Raw genomic sequence first — 23,005 nt, forward strand, 5'->3', positions numbered from 1 at the left:
TTAAATTAAAATATGCAGAGAATCACACATTACCGTAAATTAATTAGGCCATAATCACATCCATCAGGGCTGCACTAGTTGATAAATCCAATCAGAAGTACGCTAAACTTTGTAATTAGCAACAAGTCACTCGATGTATATCAAGATGCAGGTAGAACACAAAAATCCGCAGCAGATCCTAGCAATCGCAATAAGCGACTTTCGTACTCGTAGTAAAACACAAATCCACGAGAGACAACAGCAATCCTATCAAATTAAGTGCTTATTTACCTTGCTGCTCTATACGGCCGCCATTGCCGCCATCTTCCCGATAGTTGCAAGTCAGCAGAGATTTACAATTTCTTACTCAAAGAACACAACACCATCACAAAACTATCACTAGAATCGTAGTAAGACGATAAGAAACGTTAAAAACACAAATTCGCAGTTTAAAATCAATAGAATATCTTATTTTATACACTATCGAAATCTTAGCAGAAAAACACAACCAACGTTCAACTCACTTCATTAATATTAAGCTATAATTTTCAAACCATGATGTAAGTGATATAAAAAAAGTACTGTAAACAAACTATAGACATTAAGAACGGTGCAAAAAATTATTCAAAAGTAACAATTCGAAACCTTTTCTTTCGTGTTTTTAAATTTTTAGTTTTGTCTAGAATTTTTTTTTTTAAATTATTGATATACTTTTGATAAAAGATTGTTATTTGACTGTACCTTTTTACACAAATTACAAAATTAAATTTTATTATTGTTTGAACTAATAACATGCAATTTAAATGATGTTCTAAAACTATATTAATCAAAATTATGAAAATACAAAGATATTTATCAACAATCTGAAAAAACTCAGTATATAATACTAAACTTCTTTTGAAAAAAAAGAGTGACATAATTTTCTTTTGGCATAATTTTGTCTGAAAATAAAAATCTATACAGAGTCTTAAATACTACTCGCTCTTGTTTACAGATTCTGATTGGATGAGGCTTTGTATTTTACCAGGTTTAGATGGATACTGCCGTGTAGACCAGTAGTAAATATCCGGCATCAAATTTTTCTTTTTTTTTTGTAAATTTAAATGATGATGGTTAAAAATGTTTAAAATCTCCCGCTCTCCACCAGTCTTCCTTCATTTGGTGGAGTAGAGAGAGGTCTCCCACTTCAGTGCAGTGAAAATATGAAAAATATGAGTAAAATGAAAAATATGAGTAAAAAGGAATGATATATATGTTAAATATGAGTAATATGAAAAAGATAAAAAATATGAGAAAAAAAGACGCAAATTAGTATTAAATCAAGGAGGAAATAAAAATTATATCGAAATCTTTTGAGTGAAAACTGTGAATGAAGGTAGTGAAAGTCAGAACTATTTAATTGACTAATAAAACTTGGAAGTGTGTTTCAATATACCCCATTTAAGTCTTCTCTGTTTCATCGGTCAATCAAACAGGTTTGAGGTTTTTAGTTTCGCCTTCCTTTCTAGTGTTGTGATTCGACAGATTTCGATTGCATGTTTGTTCTTCTTCTCTTTAAACATAAACATGCAACACCTAACGTGCATGCTTTTTATTTATTTTATTTGTGAGAAAGATTTTAAATTTAGGGTAGTTATTGCGAAGAAAACATATATTAATAGTTGGCATGCTATGTATAATATATTTTTAATAATAATTTTTCAGCTGGGCAAGACTATATTGGTATTGGAAAAACGATCGAGTTCACCCCTGGTACAACAATGCAAACCTTTCGTGTGACCATTCTTGACGATTTGGGACAACCACATTTGGAAGGTCCAGAATCATTTGAACTGGTTTTGCGAATGCCTATGAATGCTGTATTAGGAGCTCCTGATAAAGCTACCGTCTTTATTAACGACTCTTCTTCAGACTGTAAATACTTTTGTTCATTTATAATTATTTTATTTATTTATTTATTTCTTATTTATAATAAATCGATAACTGAATTGGTTTTTTACATCACAAACGAAAAGCAAATTTTAATGTCCTCTACCTTTTTTTTAGCATAGCTTTATTTAAAGATGGGTATTATTGAAAAATTTTTAACTTTTTTTTAACAATAAGTTACAAAGAAGACTCGAAGGTGTTTGAATGCATACATGTAGATGTTACTTAGGAGATATTTAACCATGCACAAGGTGTTTAACGCATGCTTCAATTTTTTTTAAAGAAAATTTATATATATTCCAAAGTTTAGGTATCAGAATTAAGCACAATTGTAAGAAACTATACATTGTAAACTGTAAAATGTACTCATTTGAATTTTTCAGCTATCTTACGAACTAAAAGAAGAATATAATTAGGCTACGAAAAGGCAACTTTTCATTTGTTATCTACATGAACCTATACTATTTGTTTACCAACTTTTCGAAAATTCGCCATTTATAATATACGATGATTTAAAAGTATGAGCCCTTATTTTAAAATAGTAATAGTCTCTAGCTTATTTTTGCAAAATGTATGCATTGATTCATAGCAAAACAGAAAAATTTTGATAAAATTTGCTTTTATTTACTTTGATTTCAGATAACACTCATATTATGCATTAGTTTTAAATATTTGACATAAATAGAGATATAAATAAAAACTTTAAATTTAATGTTTGAATTTGGCTTATAATATACAAATATTTTTATAAATCAGCTTCTAAATATATTATCGCTTATATGGCAAAAATATACTCAAAATATTTATTATCGTTCGATTATCAATTAAATAAAGATATAATGGAATGACATTGTAATTTTCGTAATTTATGTAATTATTTTTCCTTTTATCTTGCATTAATGGATATATACTCAAAAATTTATCAACGTGGTCCCAACAAAATATTGGCAATTAACCGTAATTTTTGACTTGCAAAGAGCAGTTTTTAAATTGAAAATAATAAAAAAACGATTTAAGGAAACCGAAAAGATCTGATAGTCGTGAGTTTGAATTATTTTTATTGAAAACCAACAGTCTCCAGTTCTGTTAATTTGCAGATTTAGTGAGAATAATGGCGATTAACAATTATGCATTTTTAGACAATTCAAGAAATTATTTTCATTAAGTTCTGTTTCGGAAACAGTTAAGTATATTAAAATGCATTATTTTCTGATGATTCCATTTCTTTGCTATCTGTCAAAAAAAGAGCGAAATACATCATTCAATGTTTAATGGATGGATAAAAAATATTAACAATTTAATAATTATAAATATTTAACAATTTTTCACGAAGAGATAATTTAGCATTTTTCAGTTATTAAACATATAATAAAAGTCACATTTATATTTAAATAAATAATATTTTATGTCTTGATTAATTTTACACAAAATTATTTATAGTCAAAGTATTCAATTAAAACAATGAATATAGAATACGAATTCAAAATTTTACAGTAATATCAAAAGTTAACTTTTTCCACTAACCATCAAAATGTTTTGACGGGACCATTGAGAATTTTGACTTTGGTTATTAAGGAAAGTCGTTTTCCTGAAAAATGTAATAAATAAATGTGATTATTATTGTAAGAAAAATATATATTTTTTTTATTCATTTCAGTGCCAAAATTTCAGTTTAAAGATTCTGAGTATGTTGTATTTGAAAATGACAGCCGACTAAACACTATGGTCATCAGAACAGGTGACTTGAAGCATCCTGCTGCTGTCCGTTGTTACACTCGCCAAATGACTGCCAAAGCAGCAATTGATTACCACGAAAGACCAAATACAGATGACAGTCTTATTGTTTTTCAACCTGGTTAGTAATTGGTAATTTTAAATTTATTGTATTTATACTAATACTAATTTTCTCAGAAACTATTAATGAAAATTGGTTTTCATGTATTCTAAGCTGATTTTGCTATTTGTTATCTTTGTTTAGAATGCATATCACGAGTTGCAAGGTAAAAAATTGCGTATCTAATTACGGAATAAAGTGCTCGTACTTAGGGTCCTGGTACTTTCTCACAAAATTTATCTTACAGTAAAATCCATTCTTATTATATTACACTGCAATTTTTTAGTACTATTTATTTGAGTGATTCAGTGATTTCACGGTAATTATTACTGGGAAAATTATTGTTTACCAGAGTTTTTGTTCCGTAACATGTTCCGTAAAAACACCTGCAAACTAAGTGCCGGTACTTTTTGCAGTAATTTGGTCCGGAAGTGATTGCAGTGTAGAATATCTTAATCAAAAAATCATTAAAAAAAGTATTGGATATGCCATTCATTAGCACAATTCAATTCTCTTACTTTTTAGATGGCATCAGAGCCGTCATAAGAGTGGGATACATACCAATAGCTAAGATTCTAAAAGGTCCCATACTATTCACATTTAAAAATTGATATTATAAAAATTATTGTAAAAATTTAGATTTGTTTGCAAAATTAATTTTAGGATTGAAATTTTAAAAATTGTGTTTTCTTTTTGAATGAACCATTTAATAGCCTAGCACTTACGCACAGATCTCGAATTTAGTGGTCACTATACTTTTGAAGCCCCGTGTAAAAAACGACTAATTCAAATTTCTGCCATGGAGTAAAAAAATAAAATTCATTAAAAAAAATTAAGTTCAAAATACTTTTAATATAAAACATATTAAATACAAAATTCCCTACTGATAATTCCTTAAACCCAATAGACAACGATAAAATTTGAACAAAAATCCAAAATTTGAAAATAAAAAACTAATAAAACTTCATTAAACCGAATAAAAGGCTTTCTAAGTTGTTGGTTATTCTTATAGGAATGAAATTCTGAAAAAATTACAAATAACCAAATAATACAATATATTTTAGTAACTAAAGTGCAAATCTAAGAGTAAATAAGGGGTCTCATAAGAAATACTGAGGGCTCTGAAAGTGTAGAGATAATTCTGTATGGTATGCGAGTGTTCACGCGTTCTTTAACACCGTTTTTCGAAGCTATTTCATCAAGGAAAAGGGAAAAAGTATCTGTTTAAGTGATTTAAACTTGTTCCAAAATTATAATTAAAAAGAATATATACCATCTTGCCTGTACTTTAGAACGAATAGATAGATAGCTTAACTATTTTATATATTATTAATATCTGTTATATTTCGTCTCCTAGATAAAAATTATTAAAAAATCAATGAATATTACTTAAGTTTTGCAAATTTATTGCGAGCACTAAAAATGCAAGTTGGGGAAACTTTTTAAATATTAAAAAATTAGACCACAAACGCTATCCACGAAACTGTCTTCTCTTCATATTGAAGGTTTGGACATTTTCAGAACTGGCATAGAGGGCGCTGGCTAATGATTGATTTAGATTAAGTTAACTGTCTTAAATTACTGCGATAAACTCATAACAATTACGAAAATTACCTATTATTCACAAAAGAGTGTTATTTCAAATTATGACAAAGCCTTCGAAAAACTGCTTTAATATGTTCACCAATTTTTTTTCTACAATCGACAAACTCGCTGAGAAAAAATTATTGTCAAAACTACAAGAAAACTACAACAAAAAGTTTTGAAATTTTGACTGAAGAGCTTTAATAATGATTTTGATGAAATTGACTTTAAAATATGCTTATATATCACGCGATAAAATTCGGTAAATGTGGTAAAATTTTATAATTTTATTATGATACTTTAAACATGGCATAAAAACTAAATTTTCTTTTCAGTTTTGCATTTTTTACTGAATGTGTGGTAAAAAGGGCTATAATTTGGAAAACTGGAATTTTCAGTAAACCGCTACAAAAAGAACGGAAAAATTATCAAATGAATGATTTAAATATAGTATATTTTGGTTTTATTTACTAAAATTGTGGTTTTTCCACCAGAAATGTCCTTATGTCTTAGCACACGGTAATTTAGCGTAGAAAATCAATATTGAAAAAATTACAAATGGTTATTTCTTAGTCAAATCATTAATTAATTTTGTTTATCGACAGACAAGTCAGTTAGATTTCCTACTTGATTTATCATACATATTTTGTCAATAAGTCTAATTATTTTAACTTGTAAAAAATTTAAATAATCGTTTATTTAACTCTTTTAAATATTTTTGTAAAATTATAAAAATGTGTTTCAAATGTTTGATGAAATATGAATGTTGCATGCAAGTTCATTATAACAATTTGTTATAGGTGAAATTGAAAAAGTTTGTTCAGTTGACCTTATAGATGATACTGTTTTTGAAGGAGATGAAAATTTTAGATTAGTATTAGGTTCACCTGTTAGCAAATCCGCTCAGGGCGCAATTGTGGGACATAGAAATGTTACATTTGTTACTATTAAAGACGTGAGTGACAGTAAGTATTCGGAAATTTTATTAAGCAATTAGATCTAAATCAAACTATGATAATTATTATTGTTGTTATTATGCTTTCACATTTTAATAAGTCATAAAATTACTTTCCAGATATAAAAATCCATTTAGAAATTTAAATGGTTTAAAGAGCAATTTTTGTAAACTTTTTTATGAATTCAACTTAATATTAATAAATTTAACACTAGATTGCCTGAGGAAGTCATTTTGACTGCTTTTAATTTCAATTATAAAAACTATGATGTTATATAATGACACAATTTCTTAGAATTTTGTGATTTTTTGTAAAACATATAATTTTTTTATTGTTAATATTTACTAATAACTTGTTATATAACTGTAAAAAATTTAAAAAAAATTTTTAAATTAATTTAAAGCAAATTTATTTACGCATTCACAATCTAGTCATTTTGACTGCTTTTGGGCAATATAGGTATATACTAATTTTCCGTCTTTCTAGTGTTAACAAGAAACATTTTTAGAAATCTTAAAAGTGTTTAGCTTCTCTAACATTACACTGGGGAATAAATTTCTTATTCCCCAGTTGTTTCAATAAACATCTAAGGGAGTGGGGTCACGTCATTAGGAATAAAATTGAATGGGAATCCAAATCCCGAAAATGTCGTCATACGCAGCTAGTGTTCTTGAACTGTTCAGAAACACTCGAAGAAATAGTTCATAGTAGGCTAGCACCCCTAGCAGCTTATGATGTCTTTCCTGGGTATGGGTTCCTATGCAAATTTAATCTACATGATGTCTAACTCCCAAGAAGTTTGTCACTACATTTATGGGATTCCCTGTTATTTATAACGTTTTTAAGCTTGCACAATTGACAAAAAATAAACAATAAATAACAAACCTATAGTAGATTTGAAATCAGTGACACGAAAGTATCGAAGGTCTGTTGCGTGCAACCGGGAAAAAATTTTTTTGCAGTGTTAATATAGTAATATTATACAATTACTAATAATTTTACGAAAGATTAAAATAATTTTTTTACTAATTATGAGACTCTTGTGCCTTTTGTGCTAAAGTGTTTCCTTGTTCACTGTAAAAATTAACGTTCTAATATCCTATATACGAAATTTTGTTAGTTTAAACACTTTCTGATTCTCGTACTTTTACAGAATCAATTATACAACTGGAAAGAAATCGATACACAATCAAAGAACCGCAAGATCCTAAAGAAACTTCAATATTGCAAATTCCTGTAATAAGAACNCCTTGTTCACTGTAAAAAATAAACGTTCTAATATCCTATATACGAAATTTTGTTAGTTTAAACACTTTCTGATTCTCGTACTTTTACAGAATCAATTATACAACTGGAAAGAAATCGATACACAATCAAAGAACCGCAAGATCTTAAAGAAACTTCAATATTGCAAATTCCTGTAATAAGAACGGGTGATCAATCAAAACTTTCTCGAATCAGAGCACATACTAAAGATGGATCTGCTAAATCTGGAATTGATTATGTTCCTTATTCAAAAGGTATCGAATTTAAACATGTTCTCATATTCTAATATTTAACTGTAAACTATATAAATGATGCATGCAATTATCTGCTTATTACTTATTTTCAGAATTGAAGTTCAAGCCTAATGTATCTCAACTCATGGTTGAAATTGAAATTTTGTACGATGAAGAAAAAGAGCACAGAGAAGCTTTTACTCTTCACCTTAAGCCGGATAAGAATATGGTTGCTGACATAAAAGTAAATTCACACTAAATGTTTAAAAAAATCCACTCTAAGGTGCTCCGTAATCACTATCCTTAAAATATGGATCTTTGTCAAAAAGGGAATGAAAAAGATTGCGCATAAGATATTGCAAACTAATTTTAAAGCATGGAAGAAACAAAAACGCTATCGAAATCTGTCGAATAGCTAATGAGAAAGGAAGGGAATGGAAATTTTAAAACGAACTTAATAACTTGCTGGAAATTGGAAGTGTTTCGAAGAATCTCCCTTCAATCCCTCTTTATCTTTTCTGACAATCAAACAGGTTTTGAGGCTTTCAGTTCCTTCTTTCTCAGTAGTGATTCGTTAGTTTTCTATAGACAGACTGTGTGTTTTTTCATCTCAAAAATAATACGATATGCCCACTTATAAGAAGTACTTTTCGTCACTGAAATTTTACAAATAATATAATTATTATTTTTGCTTCAAAAATAACATTTTTATGGTCTAAGTGGTATTTACAGAAATTTTCGTTGATTTTGTTTTAGTAGGTTTTTTTTTTTAAAAGGATCTTAAACTGCACCTCCATTTTAATTAAGGACAACTTGTGACAAATTTGTCATACTCACTTTCCACATCCCTTTATAATCCCGATTGTTAGATCTGCTATCGTCGCTGTGATACTGACGTTACAACACATGTCCTTTCCACTTTTGTTTTAGGTTACCCTTATTGCTGACCAGGTTTTATCAATTTTTCACTTGCACAAGAGATAAGTTTAAAGAAGCATTCACATAATTCAATTTCTATGAATCATTAAAATCGAGACATTCTTAGAGCAGCAATGTATTTAAAGTAGCTCATTTTGTCAAAAATGTATATGTTTAAATAAGAAAAAGTCAATGGTTTTAAAAGAAATTAACTTGAAAGGATGTATTTTTCGGAATTGATTTTTCAATATCAACTGTATTTATTTGTTTATTTTAATTAAATATGGTTCATTAAGATAGGTTTTAAGAGATAAATAATTTGTGGAATAGATCTTAAGAAAATACAATCAGAAAAAATTAGAATCAGAATTTGGTAAAATTTACCATATTTTGACCAACCACTTTGTTAAGGATTTTTGTAAAATTAATCATAAAGTATGGAAAAATTAAAATTCCTAAATGATTAATTGTAAAATTAATCATTTAGGAACTCTATAATAATACCTTTGATCATATGGAATAATTTTCTTTTATTTGGTAAAATTTACTTCTCAGTTTTGTATTTTTTACTAAATGTTTGTTATTAAGAACCATAATTTTGAAAACCAGAGTTTTTGGTAATCCGTTACCATATGAACGGGAAAATCACTAAATGAATGGTTTAAATACCATGCATTTCGGTTTTGTTAATCAGAGTTATGGTTTTTTCTTCTGCCAAAAATATCATTGCCATACTATTTGTAAATTTTGCCAGAATGTTTTTCTCCGTGTTGGATTTTGGGTAAAAATTAATATTTTTTAAGATTATGCTTGTAAAATAAAATTTCCTTCTATGATTTCCTTTCTGTTAAAAAGGATCCAAAAGCCATTGTATACATTCAAGAAATGGATATTGTTGCTGATGTCACCTTTCCGAAAAGGCCTATGATTGTGTCCCTTCGTGAGTACGACGATGCTGAGAAAGCTAATAAAGAGCCTATATCTGGCTATCCTGTAATTTGCATAACGGTAAGTATGCATACCTTTATGCAAGAGGGACTTACCGTTATGCATTTGCATAACGGTAAGTCCCTCTTGACTGACATTTTTTTTAAAATCCTCTATTACCAAAATCGTTGAAAAAGTATTAACCCTTTTTGCGATCGAACGACTTTTCGCAACTAACCAAAGTTCTGTTTTTTTTTCTTTCAGTTGCATGCCTGCTTTCAAAACCACAACAGCAAAAAAAGAAAATAAATCATTCTATAGTACTGAGCAATATTCTTTCATTTACGTTTAGCCATTATATTTTACAAATTGTGTTAAAAAGTTTAATAGAGCATTTCCTTCTAACGAAAAAAAGAATTATTTTATATATAATTAATTTCTTCACTTTCCTGCATACTATTAAGTTCGTCCAACAAAATATTAGTTCCTCCCGATAAGACTACTATATGTATAACGTAATACGGTAGAAAAGGATTAAAGTCTATAAGCCATCACAATAATAGACATTATTACTATTATTTGAAACATTAACGACGACAGATTATAGTATGTTGAAAATCTATCTAATAATCGTAAAAAGCTCATAAATAATTTATTATCATCAATAGTTTCATATAATATTCACAATGCATTCGATGACGAAAACTTTGCCCTCGTGACTGAAATAAACAGCAGGTGAACATTTCTCGTGTATTAGAAGTAAAATCCAAATAGCGAAAATTACTTTAAAATGAGAAATTTCATTTATTTATTGGAGTTCATATAGGAGTTAACTCCGCAGTTTGACGAAAATGCACACTTAATAATTGTAATTCATATTTAATACCTATGGTTACTTTGTATAATTAAACGTTATGTCCAGAACTGTGTAAAATTCTGTATCAAGTAATACCTTAGTGTATCGAAATAATAAGGACGCACTTCTTTGTTTGAATTAAATCTAAGCCTTTTAATGAAATTTTCTATCACAGTTTTTTTTTATATATATAAATGGTTATATTTTAAATACAATGTCAAAGCTCATGAAATATGAAATATTGTTTCAAACCATACTTAAAATTTTCTTGCTTTTAGGCAATACTGACTGTTTTCTACTTTTACTTTGTTTAGTGTTAAATAATAACTTATCTTAATCAAATTAAAATCTTAGAAAGTATAAAAATTTGATGAAGTGAAACACTTTCTTCTTTTTCGATTTGTTTTGAATACATAACTTCTATTTTTTTTATTAGGTCACCAAGAATAAAATTTGTAGGTTGAATATTTTGTTTTATTTAATAACCATCGATAAACAGCCTACCCAATTTTTGGGTTTACTACTGCTTATGCTCAACTCAGTAACCTTGCAATTTTGAACCCAATTCAGAAGACAAAGGAACTCCTGGATCAAGTATTGGGAGAAATTTGCCTTCGTGGAAGACTTTTAATTAAACTAACCTGCATTTGCGTTACACGGAGAAGGAAACCACGAAAATCCCCCACGGTTAGCCTGACGGCAAGGGGACTCTAACCCATGATCCGTCTACCAATTAGGATATTTTGCGTCTGTATTGTGGTCGGTGCAAGCCGAGTGTGGAATTCGTATCAATCAGCCATCACTAACAGGCTGTTATTTAACATTTACTTATTATATTAATGTAACATTTTTCTTACATTAAAAAGTATTATATCTCGTCTGCTTAAAGATATGTTTATAAGCTTTTAAAATACTAAAATTTGTTTTCTTTGAAGATTAATTTAATTGAAAAGGAAACGGTTGGAGATTAGCACTATTATGAAATATGAGTTCTCACATTGAACTACTGCCCCTCAGACCATATAAAACAGAAATTATGAATTCGGCTCTAGTGTTAGTAGACTTTAGTGTATGATTTTAGGAAAAACAGCTCATCGGTCACATTAGAAATTTACTACATCTAACTAGACAAAATGATGTAAAAACGTTTAAAAAAATAGTCTAGTTTGGTCAGTCACTGCACATATAACTGTACCGAGACTACTGGAATCGTAATTAAACTTTTTTATTTTCTTCGATACTCTTTGCCTACCACGTCTCTCAAAATTTAAATAGCTTTTTAATGCGAAAATTTAATTCCAAAAATGCAGTAAAACGGACGATTTAGGAAATCGCTGACTCTCACCCATAGAGTTTATCCGCTTACTTGAACAATCTGCCGCTTACATTAAGGTAACCGGACTTTTAAACCATGATTTGAGGACAAATCAGCGGTTATAATATAAAGATAAAAGGAATATAGAAATGGTAAATAATTTTCCTGGAGCCATTTTTTTTCTTCATAAAATCTAATAAACGCAATTTGTACACTATCTTTACAAAAGTAACCGGATATCCAGCGACACAGACATAGTCCTGAAGCACACATTTAATACGATGTTGATCCTCTTTTGCATCAACGACAGCCTGCACATGTCTGAAGAGATTTTTCACTAATGTTTGATAGATGTTTGATGGATGGCCATGGGAATTAGCCATAGGATGGCATTACCATAAGATGGCAAGCATCACAGGTGAAGTAAGTCCTGACAATGAGGATGTTTGATTTGATTGGCCACCCAAACTGCGATATGATCCTCTTCAATGGTGTTCTGTGATATTTATATTGGATCAACTAGAAGACCACTCCAGTTTTTGAACACCACGTTCTGAAGATCCAGTTTAGACAATCCACGGCTGCCAAGCCTCGATGTGTGAATGGAGCAGTTATTCTACAATCTCTTCCGAAATATTGCCACAGATTTTAGACAGAGCATTGTCCAGAATGTCTACAATGAAGTTTACTATCTACTATGAATCTCGGAGTTCTTGTTCCGAACCACAGAAACTTACACCCAATTCACATGGAGGACGGATCGCAGACGTCCGGAATCAGTTTTCTGACGTCACAGGCCTACAAAAAGGCTTGCCAAATTTACACCATTCCTAAAGTTAAGAATCATACTTTGCAAGGATAAGCGAAAAACAACCACGTGACGTTAAGAGCCAATCCTCACAAACACGTCAGAAAATCAGCATGTGTCTCAGAAATGTCTTCAGATGATAATACTAGTCTGTAAGCAGTCTAGGAAAATCATGGGAGTAGGCTAAAGGGCTTAAATAGGAAGAAAAATCAGGTTTTTGTACCTCTTGAGTCTTATGCGGCGGGTGTTAGGTCTCTTGTAAATGCGGTGTAAAGAATAAAATTCAAACTATGATAAATGCCACATGCCATGGTGATTTAGATCAGATAAAGTATTGATAATTATTTTTAACCCCAATATTGTCTTCAAATGAGATTTTTCTTTTAGCCTTGTAATCCAAAACATCCTGATTTTTCCAAAACTGGTAACATATGCTCCAGAGAAGGAATAGATGATGTTTTAACACAGTACCGTTGGAGAGTCTCTGCACCCAGCGGGGAAGATGGAGTTACCAATGACCTTAGAGATGTAGAATCTATAACGTTTTTTTCAGGAACTCACAACATCACTCTAGACAGTATTTATTTCTCCTCTGGTAAGTGCGAATCAGTATATAGTTATTTAAGTTTTTAGCTTCAAAATCATCTCGATCTACAGTTGGAAAAATTTGAAAATGAGTTAAACTTAAAAATGAAACAAGGGTAGTTTCTTTCGTGTGTTAAATTACTTTTATCACTACGGTATTAACTAGCAAAATTTGCAGTACTTCGTTCTGCATTGTTGCTAAGTTTTGCATTTTCCTGCAAAATGAAACCTTTTTTTTTGCGAATCTATCAAGTTTTGAATTTAATATTTTGCAAAACGTACTGGTTTCTAATGTGCGGAAAGTGCTTATTTTATGAATTGAATTGTTTTTTATTTTATAACTTTGAGAATCGAACAGGTTTTTAATTTATTTTTTAACGAATCAAGGAGGTTTAAAATCTTTACTTGTAAAAAAAGAGCTAGTTTTAAATTTATTTTACAAATCGAGTAACTTTTACCAACATTTGTGTTTTATTGTAAATTTTTCTTGAATTTTTTGGATAATTTTATTTGATTACATTATGTTAACTAATCGATCTTATTTTCTTGGTGCTACTCATACGTGGTGCTATGCATTGACGTACATTTTTGCTTTGATATGCATTTTGCTTTGGTTATACATTCTTGCGGAGATAATTATGTGAGTTGATGGCGAGATTGCATATTTTCGTTGTTAATTTTTCTAATTTTTAACTAATTTTTTAAACTTATCTTCCAAAGTTTTAAATATTTTCAAAATTTTTAATACATTGAATTTTTCTTTCATTTAAATTTTTTTCTCGTTTTTTTAATTCCCTTTTTTTTATATTTTTAGCTTATTTTGAGAGCTCTATGTGCTTGAAGCTTATGTGCAGTTAATAAAACTTAATACATCAATTCGTAATTTGAAATTTCGTCATGAAAATCAAAATTTCTTCATCATTTCCTCATTTTTTGTTAGGAAGCCGCGTCCAGTGCAGCGCAAGGGCAGTTAGTAAAGATGGAGATCCTGGATTAGAACTAATCAGTGTTCCTGTCGTCATTTCTAAAGAAAGAGGGCTTTGTGCTCCTAGGTTGGAAGGATCACTTGGTGCTGAGCCTTTCACAGCTAATTTGAGATACACAGGTAAAATATCCATACTACATAAATGCGATTTGCATTTAGATATGGTTTTGAAGACAACAAACACCATATTATAGAAACTTTGTCTTGTGAATTTTTAACTTTACTGAAATTCATGTTAAGCAGTTCATTAAAATAAATTTTTTGTTATAAAATCACTTAACATTTTTCTGGCAAATCATTATCATGTGCAGGGTGTCCCCAAAATTAATAAATAATAACGGAAGGAAATAAACATTTGATGAGTTAAATTTTGTTCAGTTGGCAATTTACTTTTAATACAAATTAAGTTAGAATGTTCGTCAACAAATGGCGAAATTAACAGAAAAAAAATAACGCCATTTGCAGCAACTAAGTTTCATAGTCTAAGGACAAATACAACATAGCCCGTGTAAATATTTTTGTTGCAATGGTAGGGACTTGCAGTTAAATTTTTTTTCTTAATTAAATAAATGGCGCCATCTGTTGACGATCTTAATAACTAATGTTGAAATTATGTGAGACATTAAAAAAAACTAAAATGAAAGTCTCTTGAAAGACATGAAGGAAATCTTCAGTGCTGATTAATTTTCCTTGCTGATTCCATATTACTTTCATTTATTAAATTTTAGGTAAATCCGATCCAACTCATCCAAATCTTATCAAACTCACAATAACCATTCCTCATTCCGATGGTATGCTGCCCGTTATATCCACTAGAAAGCTCACGAATTTCGAACTGACACTAAGTCCAGATGGATTAAGAAAAGGCACTCATAAGTGCTCGAATCTCTTAGATTATTACGAAGTTCCGACCAAGTATGGTTTTATTACAAACGAGACGAAGAATCCGAACATAATAGGAGAGGCAGAACCTTATCAACATAGTGCAGCTTTGAGAAGCGAACCCACGCTCAGGTAATTACTTATTAAATATAATTTACATGTAAAGATTGCATAGCTCATGTCATGCAGGAGAAATTATTTTGCTTATGTAAAGGATAAATGCAATACTTGCTTTACATTTCTGAAAAACTATTAAAGTTATCTGAAACAAAAGCTGAAATATTATATGAGACATAACTAATATTTTCTTTACGGAAACAAAGGTAAAGAAATGTATACAGTGACTTTTAATATCAAGTTCTAGAAAGACATCATAGTTTGCACTATAATGGCATCACAGTTATAAGTTATTTATTAGTACATAAGTACATATTAGTACATTATATACAGTACATTACGCATTATTGCATATTAGCACATTAATTAGTACATAAAATTATTTATTAAATATTAATGAGCATAGTAATGAACAATAAAATTACAGCACTATTTTGAGAGTAAATAGCATAGAAACCCTTTACATTTATCTAGCATAGAAACCCTTTTCAGCGTTGCTTTTGAAATTTTTTTTCTTTTTAGAAGGAAGGTAAAAGATCTATACTCCGTTGCAAGTTAAGAAAAGACCGTTGCGGTATAGGATTTAAGTAATCCTCCCCAACTGCATATAGTTCTGTTTTATTTCGTTATCAAATTACATAAATATGCCTCCAAAGCAATATGAAAGCTTTTAAAATTTAAACCCATCTTACAGAAATTTAATTCGTGTTATCTTTTACGATATACATTATAGAATTATTAAAAAAAAATTTTAGTTTCGTAACCTTACTGGATCCTAGAATTGGTGACATATTTCGATAAATAAGGAGAACATTAGTTTTTTAAAAAGAAACAACTATATGACGTTGCAGGAGCATTGAAATTGATTGGAACACTAAAGTTGGCACGTCTTATGCTGACGTGTTCTTAACAAATCAAATTCGCGAAAGATAATTTTTACTTTTGCTTCGCTGTAGAAGAAAATTGCCTGCAAGTAACAATATTTATTATTCTTTCATCAAGCTGACCAGGTAGATGAGTGGTTAGCGTGCCTGACTGCGAAGCCAATGGCTGCGGGTTCGAATCCCACTCTGGGCATGGATGTTTCTCTCTCTCTCTCTGTTGTCTTCTGATCTGTGAATGTATGAATGTGGCCCACCCTATGAACGGGTATTTGTGGCAGTGTGGCGTGGGTAATGTTGCTCACCTCCGTGACTTTGGTTCACAGGTGCCCACTGGGTAACGATAAATGAGCAACACTTCCGACATCTTCTAAGGCGAAGAACGAAAGTTCAGTGCCTGCCGTTATTTATTCATCAATTTCTTTAAACGCGAACAGACATATATTTGTAAAGATTTTTAGATATTATTGTTATTAATTTTTATTTCTTGTTAATTGATTATTGCTGTTTATAACTGTTGTTATTATTAATGTGAAAGCAAGCAAAAAGGAGGCTGTGCAACGTCGTTTCAGAGTTGGGGATATTAATATGCGTTCGCACTGGAGCTTGGCATCCATCTGGCGTGCACATCGATGCAAACAGGCTCTCTCCATAGTGATAATGATTTAACTCTAAACTAATTCCTATTAGACATGACATAGAAATTTTATAAAATGTGGCATTATTTTTATTGAAATATGCTTAAAGCACATTCATTTAGACCCAAAAAAAGGCTCGTGCATAAAAAATAATATTTTATTGAAGAAATATTTTGTTTTAATAACGGCAGGCACTGAACTTTCGTTCTTCGCCTTAGAAGATGCCGGAAGTGTTGCTCATTTATCATTACGCAGTAGGCACCTGTGAACCAAAGCCACGGAGGCGAGAAACATCACCCACGCCACACTGCCACAAATACCCGTTTATAGGGTGGGCCACATTCATACATCAGAAGACAACTCAGAGAGAGAAACATCCATGCCAAGAGCGGGATTCGAACCCGCAGCCATTGGCTTCGCAGTCAGGAACGTTAACCCCTCGGCCACCTGACCGGCTTAATTAAGAAATAGAGTGGTGCTTATACCATACCATTGGCCAAATCAATGAAGAAATTATTCAGTTGAAAGCTTTTTTTATGACATTTGTTTTATCGTATCTGCGGAATCCATCATAGAAACATATGATTAATCCTAAGTGGAACACTTTAGATATTTTTTTAATTTATATATTTCTTTAATTTATATATTTTTAAGAAATCGATTTTGGAAATAACCGTTTCAACTTTTAAAAAAAAAAAACTGGCTTATTTTGAAAATTTTTCAACATAAAGTATTGTACAATTGAATTTTTAATATTTTACAGATGTCTTCCGAACATCTAAAAATAGAAGAAAAATAAAATTACTGAAAAATATACAGTCAGTGTTAATAAAAAATAGATCAGTGTTAGTGATCAGTGTTAATAAAAAATATTTATTGAAATGGTTCGTTTACGAAATTTTGGCAAAGAATGGGTTAACACGAAGTTTGATTGTTAAAGGATATGAAAATTTCCTAATAAATGGCCATTAAAAATGACGAACTATGATAGTGCATTATTACTATTTTCAAAAATCGATCTTACCGAAAAAGACACTTTTAGAACTTGGAACCATCATATTTACAATTAGTATCGATTGCATTGCATTACTTATTAAGTAGGTGATTTGAAATTACTAATTTATAATTATTTTTAGATTTTATAGAAATTTAGATCTTGATGCTTGTATGTGGGAATTTACATCTTATTATGATGTATCAGAACTTGTTAGTGAATGCGGAGGAACCATTACAACCGATGGTCAGGTAAATTTCTACATTTTGAAAATTATATACCACTCTTTAATAATTAATGTCTTGTTTAATATTACTTAAAAAGTTTCTAAAATATTTAAGTTTTTTAATTTTCAGGTCATCTTACTATATAATTATTCTCGAATAATGACATTAAAAGTTGGAGTTCTCTTGCCAAATACACGAATATTAGTTTATTCGAGATAATTGAAATTACGGCGAACTTAAATTTTCAATGCAAAATGTATCCATACAGCAGATATATATTTTATTTTAAAATAAAGCATTAAAATTGGGAGCATTTTAGTTGCGAATTTTAAATAATGCATTATATAATTCTTTGCAGTTTTTCAGAAATTTATTTTTTTAATTTTTAAATTATCTCACAACATATTATAATTTGAGAAATAGGAGATAATAACATAATTATTTCAATTAATGTCAGTATAGGAGTATAGGATTAAGTTCTAACTACGAATATACTGATATTAGTATATTTGTGGTAATTGAAACAACAGTTCTAACTATCTTTTCATCTTCTTTACTTCGTCTTTATTACTAATATACGCATCTTGCTCTTAATATTACTTTAATATTTCTTGTACTCTTAATATTATTTAAACACAAATTATAGTTCCATAAAATGTTTGGAAAACTTTTGACATTACATGCTAAAATCTACGATGTGACGTATTTGGATGTGTGGAATATTTCGATTTCATTAAGTACCAATATATTATATTAAAATTATTAAAATTTATGAATTGTAGTTGTATCTTTTAATAGAGCGATTAAAATTTGCAATTAAGCATTCAATTTTGCAGTTATATTTGCAATTTTATCTATTGAATTTAAGATTTATATTCCATCTCATCGTTAGGTAATGAACCTGGTACAATCATACGTGTCTATACGTGTTCCTCTTTATGTATCTTACATATTCCATTCTCCGGTTGCCATGGGTGGTTGGCAACATAATGACTTGAGCTCACAACTCAGACTGACATTTGTTTATGATACTGCCATTCTGTGGCAGCAAGGAATTGGAGCCCCCGAAGAATCTGTTTTACAAGGTATTACAGTTTTTATCTTAATAAACAATTTACTTATTATTGTGTGTATATTTGCATAGCTTACATAATTTTATTTATTTTTGGTAATAAAGAGATGTGAATTGTTACTGGAGATCATGTCATTGAAGATTTGTGAAAAATAGATTTCATCAATGAAGTTCTTTCTGAATATTTATTTAAATTGTTCTGTAAAATTTCATACCATTATTCTATTTTCATAGTTTGTTCTATTTCTTAAATTTTAACTTCATTTGGAAATATTTCAAATTTATTCAACGTTTTTCATTATCGTAAGAAAATGTCAGATGCATTTGATACATTTTATAAATAGCTAACATTTTTTCTTAAATATTTCAAACTAAACGATCGCACAATAAATCATAAATTAGTATATAACAGCTTAATTTGATAAAAAAAAGGAGTATTTTTTTCAAACAAAAGTACTTTTAATTTTTTCAAAGCCTAACACATTTTTTTAAAATTTTTTATTGATGTATTTTTTTTATTGCTGACTGGAAATTAAATAAAATTGGTAAAACTGAATTGTGTTCTAAACGATATATGTGTTACCTCAATAGCACGAAAGTCGTAAATGTACTCATTACGTAGATAATTAGCATATTAACTAGGATGATCCGTTAAAGAGTAGAATCAAGAGTTTTCTCCATTTTATCTAATGTGCACATTAATGGTTTTCATATTGTTAAAGTTGCAAAATTAGTTTCCTTCATTCTATCACTTAGTTTGTTGATTGTTAGAGTGTGCTTGATTTTTTGAATATTGAAAAATAATTTAGATATTTTCTTAATTCCTTTAATTGTAATAATCCTTTATACCATTTGATTCTTTCTATTATGGTTTTTTTATTTTATTGATGATTCCATCAAACAACTATTCTGTTGATTGATTGTATTAACTTGATTCTTTAGACATCGAAAAATAAATAAATAATATTACGTTAATTTAAGTGTGCTTTTGCTTTAGAAAGTGCCTATGTTATGTGCAGATTACCTAGGATCTAAGTAATTCGCAGATTACCTCCAAAATTTGAGAAATAAAGCAACTTTTGGTATTTTAAATAGATCCCCTAATTAAATCTGTACATTATCTAGATAATCTGAAAGAATAATTGCACTTTAGTAGTAAAATAATTAGCTTTACAAATAAATAATTGAGAACTTTGAAATCTTTGCAATCCTTCTAGGTTATCTTTATCCAACAAGAATGACTATAGGCCACGATGGGAAATTGTTGGTTAATTTCCGCACGGAGCCAAGGTTTAGGGGACAATTCGTGCTGAATCATCCTGGTAAGTTACTGGTTCATTAAATTGTTATTGGTCCTAATAAATAACAAAACAATCTAACTTGTAATAATATACACAATGTGAATAATTATGGAATTCAAATAATTTGTTTCCATACGCAATCTACAAATTGCTTCCAGGAGTTTTTTTTTATCACTTGTTACACTCTGTCAATTACAAACGAAATACATATTCATCTGCTATTTATTGAGGTAAAAAAAAATACGAAAAAACGTTTAACTTTGAAAAAATACGAAATTTAAATTAAATAATATTAGAATTTATTTAAGATTCAAAAATGCATTAATTGGAAGATATTAATTGTTGAATATAAATTACACAAATATGTAAAATAGCAAAATATCAAATTTGTTGTTTTATTAGCATACGTGGACACTTTACTTTTTAACAGTAAAAAGTAAAATCAAGTAAAGTATAGCAAAAAGTAAAGCGTAAAATATTAAACTAAGTGTGAAGTAAAAAGAGTGCATACTGCAGCTTAAACCAAAGAAAGAAAGAAATATTTCTTAAATTCAAGGGAAGAAAAAAAATTGTTCAGTACAAAAATATTTGCCATTCCAATCTAAGAACTTTTCTTTTTCTCATCTCTTCCCAGAAGAAAAAGAAATGTGTGCCTCGTTCACCTTATGATTCTTGTCGAAAACGCTTAAAGAAAAGTAGCCAAAATTCATTTCTTATAATTAATAAATATTAATCATAATTTTTTTTAACAGTGTAAAGTAAAGAACTGCTATCGCTATATTATCTATTTTTGGTTAACTGACCATCTTCCGACAAAGGAAAGTTAAATATTTTATAGAGACTACGTTTAACAACACAACTTGCATTTGTTTCTTAAGCGCTACTAGCAAATTTTATCACCATTTCTTCGCTCAATAGGATGCTCTGATTTTAACAGCAGCTCTATGTCTGATATAAATACAAGCTGATATTGTTTTCTAAATGAATTGTGTCAGAAATTGTGTTCGCTATTTCAACGCCAATAGAAATTCCGATAATTGTTCATGAATTATTATTTATTGTTCGTATGATAAGTTAATTGTCTATTGTTTTTAAATGTTTTTAGATTCAGGATTCCAGTCTATGATTATGTCACCCGCTCATCCAGATTTATCTTTTACTCTCCAACTTCTTCGAACTGAGCCAACATTTTCACAACCACAGCAGGAATGGCAGTTTGTCTCTGATTATGCGGTATGAACCTATTTATAGTAATTGTCAAACTGAATATTATACAAGCCACGAATATGGTAGCGAAAAATTCTTTTACGAAATACATAATGTAATATCATTGCTATATCAATGGTTATATGTACATCATAATCTGCACTTACAAAATAGGAAGTTTAGCAAATTTAATTTTTGTTAACATAGTGTATTCTGTAATACATACATACGCGTATTCCTTTTCATGCCGAATTGGAGTATAAAGCTTCTATCACAGCTTTCCATCTCACTGTAATTGTGACCAGATATTTTGCCTCTCTTCATGTCCTTCCAATTGTTATCAATTCGTCTGCAATCGTTTTACACCAAGTAATTTTAGGTCATCCTCTTTTTTCTGTATTAATCGTATTCAGTAATATAGTATATGCATGAAAATTGAATTAAACAAAAATGAAGACCAGAATTTAAGTAAAATAAGTCAAAATGGAAAAACGCTAAAACCAGCTAAAACTAAAATTGCTTCAAATGAACAATTTAAATAAAAATGTGAGAATTTAAATAAAATGAAAAACAAATTTTAAAGATAATGTTAACATTAACAGTACTTCATCAAGGACACACTGTCATTNATAATTGATTTATGTGGATAGTGGCATAGAATTTAGCATTGCGTCATGGTAAATGTTATTCCTACTAAGTGGAAGTAGTTGTGTTTTTTTTATATTGTACCCAATTGTTCATGAATTATTGTTTATTGTTCGTATGATAAGTTAATTGTCTATTGTTTTTAAATGTTTTTAGATTCAGGATTCCAGTCTATGATTATGTCACCTGCTCATCCAGATTTATCTTTTACTCTCCAACTTCTTCGAACTGAGCCAACATTTTCACAACCACAGCAGGAATGGCAGTTTGTTTCTGATTATGCGGTATGAACCTATTTATAGTAATTGTCAAACTGAATATTATACAAACCATGAATATGGTAGCGAAAAATTCTTTTACAAAATACATAATGTAATATCATTGATATATCAATGGTTATATGTACATCAGAATCTGCACTTACAAAATAGGAAGTTTAGCAAATTTAATTTTTGTTAACATAGTGTATTCTGTAATACATACATACGCGTATTCCTTTTCATTCTGAATTGGAGTATAAGGCTTCTATCACAGCTTTCCATCTCACTATAATTGTGACCAGATATTTTGCCTCTCATCATGTCCTTCCAACTATTATCAATTCGTCTGCAATCGTTTTGCACCAAGTAATTTTAGGTCATACTCTTTTTTCTGTATTAATCGTATTCTGTAATATAGTATATTAATAAAAATTGAATTAAACAAAAATGAATACCAGAATTTAAGTAAAATAAGTCAAAATGGAAAAACGCTATAACAGCTAAAACTAAAATTGCTTCAAATGAACAATTTAAATAAAAATGTGAGAATTTAAATAAAATAAAAAACAAATTTTAAAGATAATGTTAACATTAACAGTACTTCATC

General features: G+C 29.4%; 1 protein-coding gene across 1 annotated transcript in view; it reads left to right on the forward strand.

Moving 5' to 3' along the window:
- Window positions 1-23,005, forward strand: part of LOC107443191 (FRAS1-related extracellular matrix protein 2) — an 83,350-nt gene that overhangs the window by 50,857 nt on the left and 9,488 nt on the right. The window contains exons 2-14 of the mRNA XM_071179698.1: window positions 1,684-1,893; window positions 3,566-3,763; window positions 6,127-6,291; window positions 7,620-7,802; window positions 7,895-8,025; window positions 9,555-9,707; window positions 12,993-13,200; window positions 14,131-14,295; window positions 14,904-15,189; window positions 17,830-17,938; window positions 18,807-18,999; window positions 20,204-20,308; window positions 21,393-21,520. Coding sequence (XP_071035799.1) covers window positions 1,684-1,893; window positions 3,566-3,763; window positions 6,127-6,291; window positions 7,620-7,802; window positions 7,895-8,025; window positions 9,555-9,707; window positions 12,993-13,200; window positions 14,131-14,295; window positions 14,904-15,189; window positions 17,830-17,938; window positions 18,807-18,999; window positions 20,204-20,308; window positions 21,393-21,520 — 2,234 coding nt within the window. The remainder of the gene's footprint in view (window positions 1-1,683; window positions 1,894-3,565; window positions 3,764-6,126; window positions 6,292-7,619; window positions 7,803-7,894; window positions 8,026-9,554; window positions 9,708-12,992; window positions 13,201-14,130; window positions 14,296-14,903; window positions 15,190-17,829; window positions 17,939-18,806; window positions 19,000-20,203; window positions 20,309-21,392; window positions 21,521-23,005) is intronic.

The sequence above is a fragment of the Parasteatoda tepidariorum genome, chromosome 4 (genome assembly GCF_043381705.1).
Source record: "Parasteatoda tepidariorum isolate YZ-2023 chromosome 4, CAS_Ptep_4.0, whole genome shotgun sequence".
Taxonomy (NCBI): domain Eukaryota; kingdom Metazoa; phylum Arthropoda; class Arachnida; order Araneae; family Theridiidae; genus Parasteatoda; species Parasteatoda tepidariorum.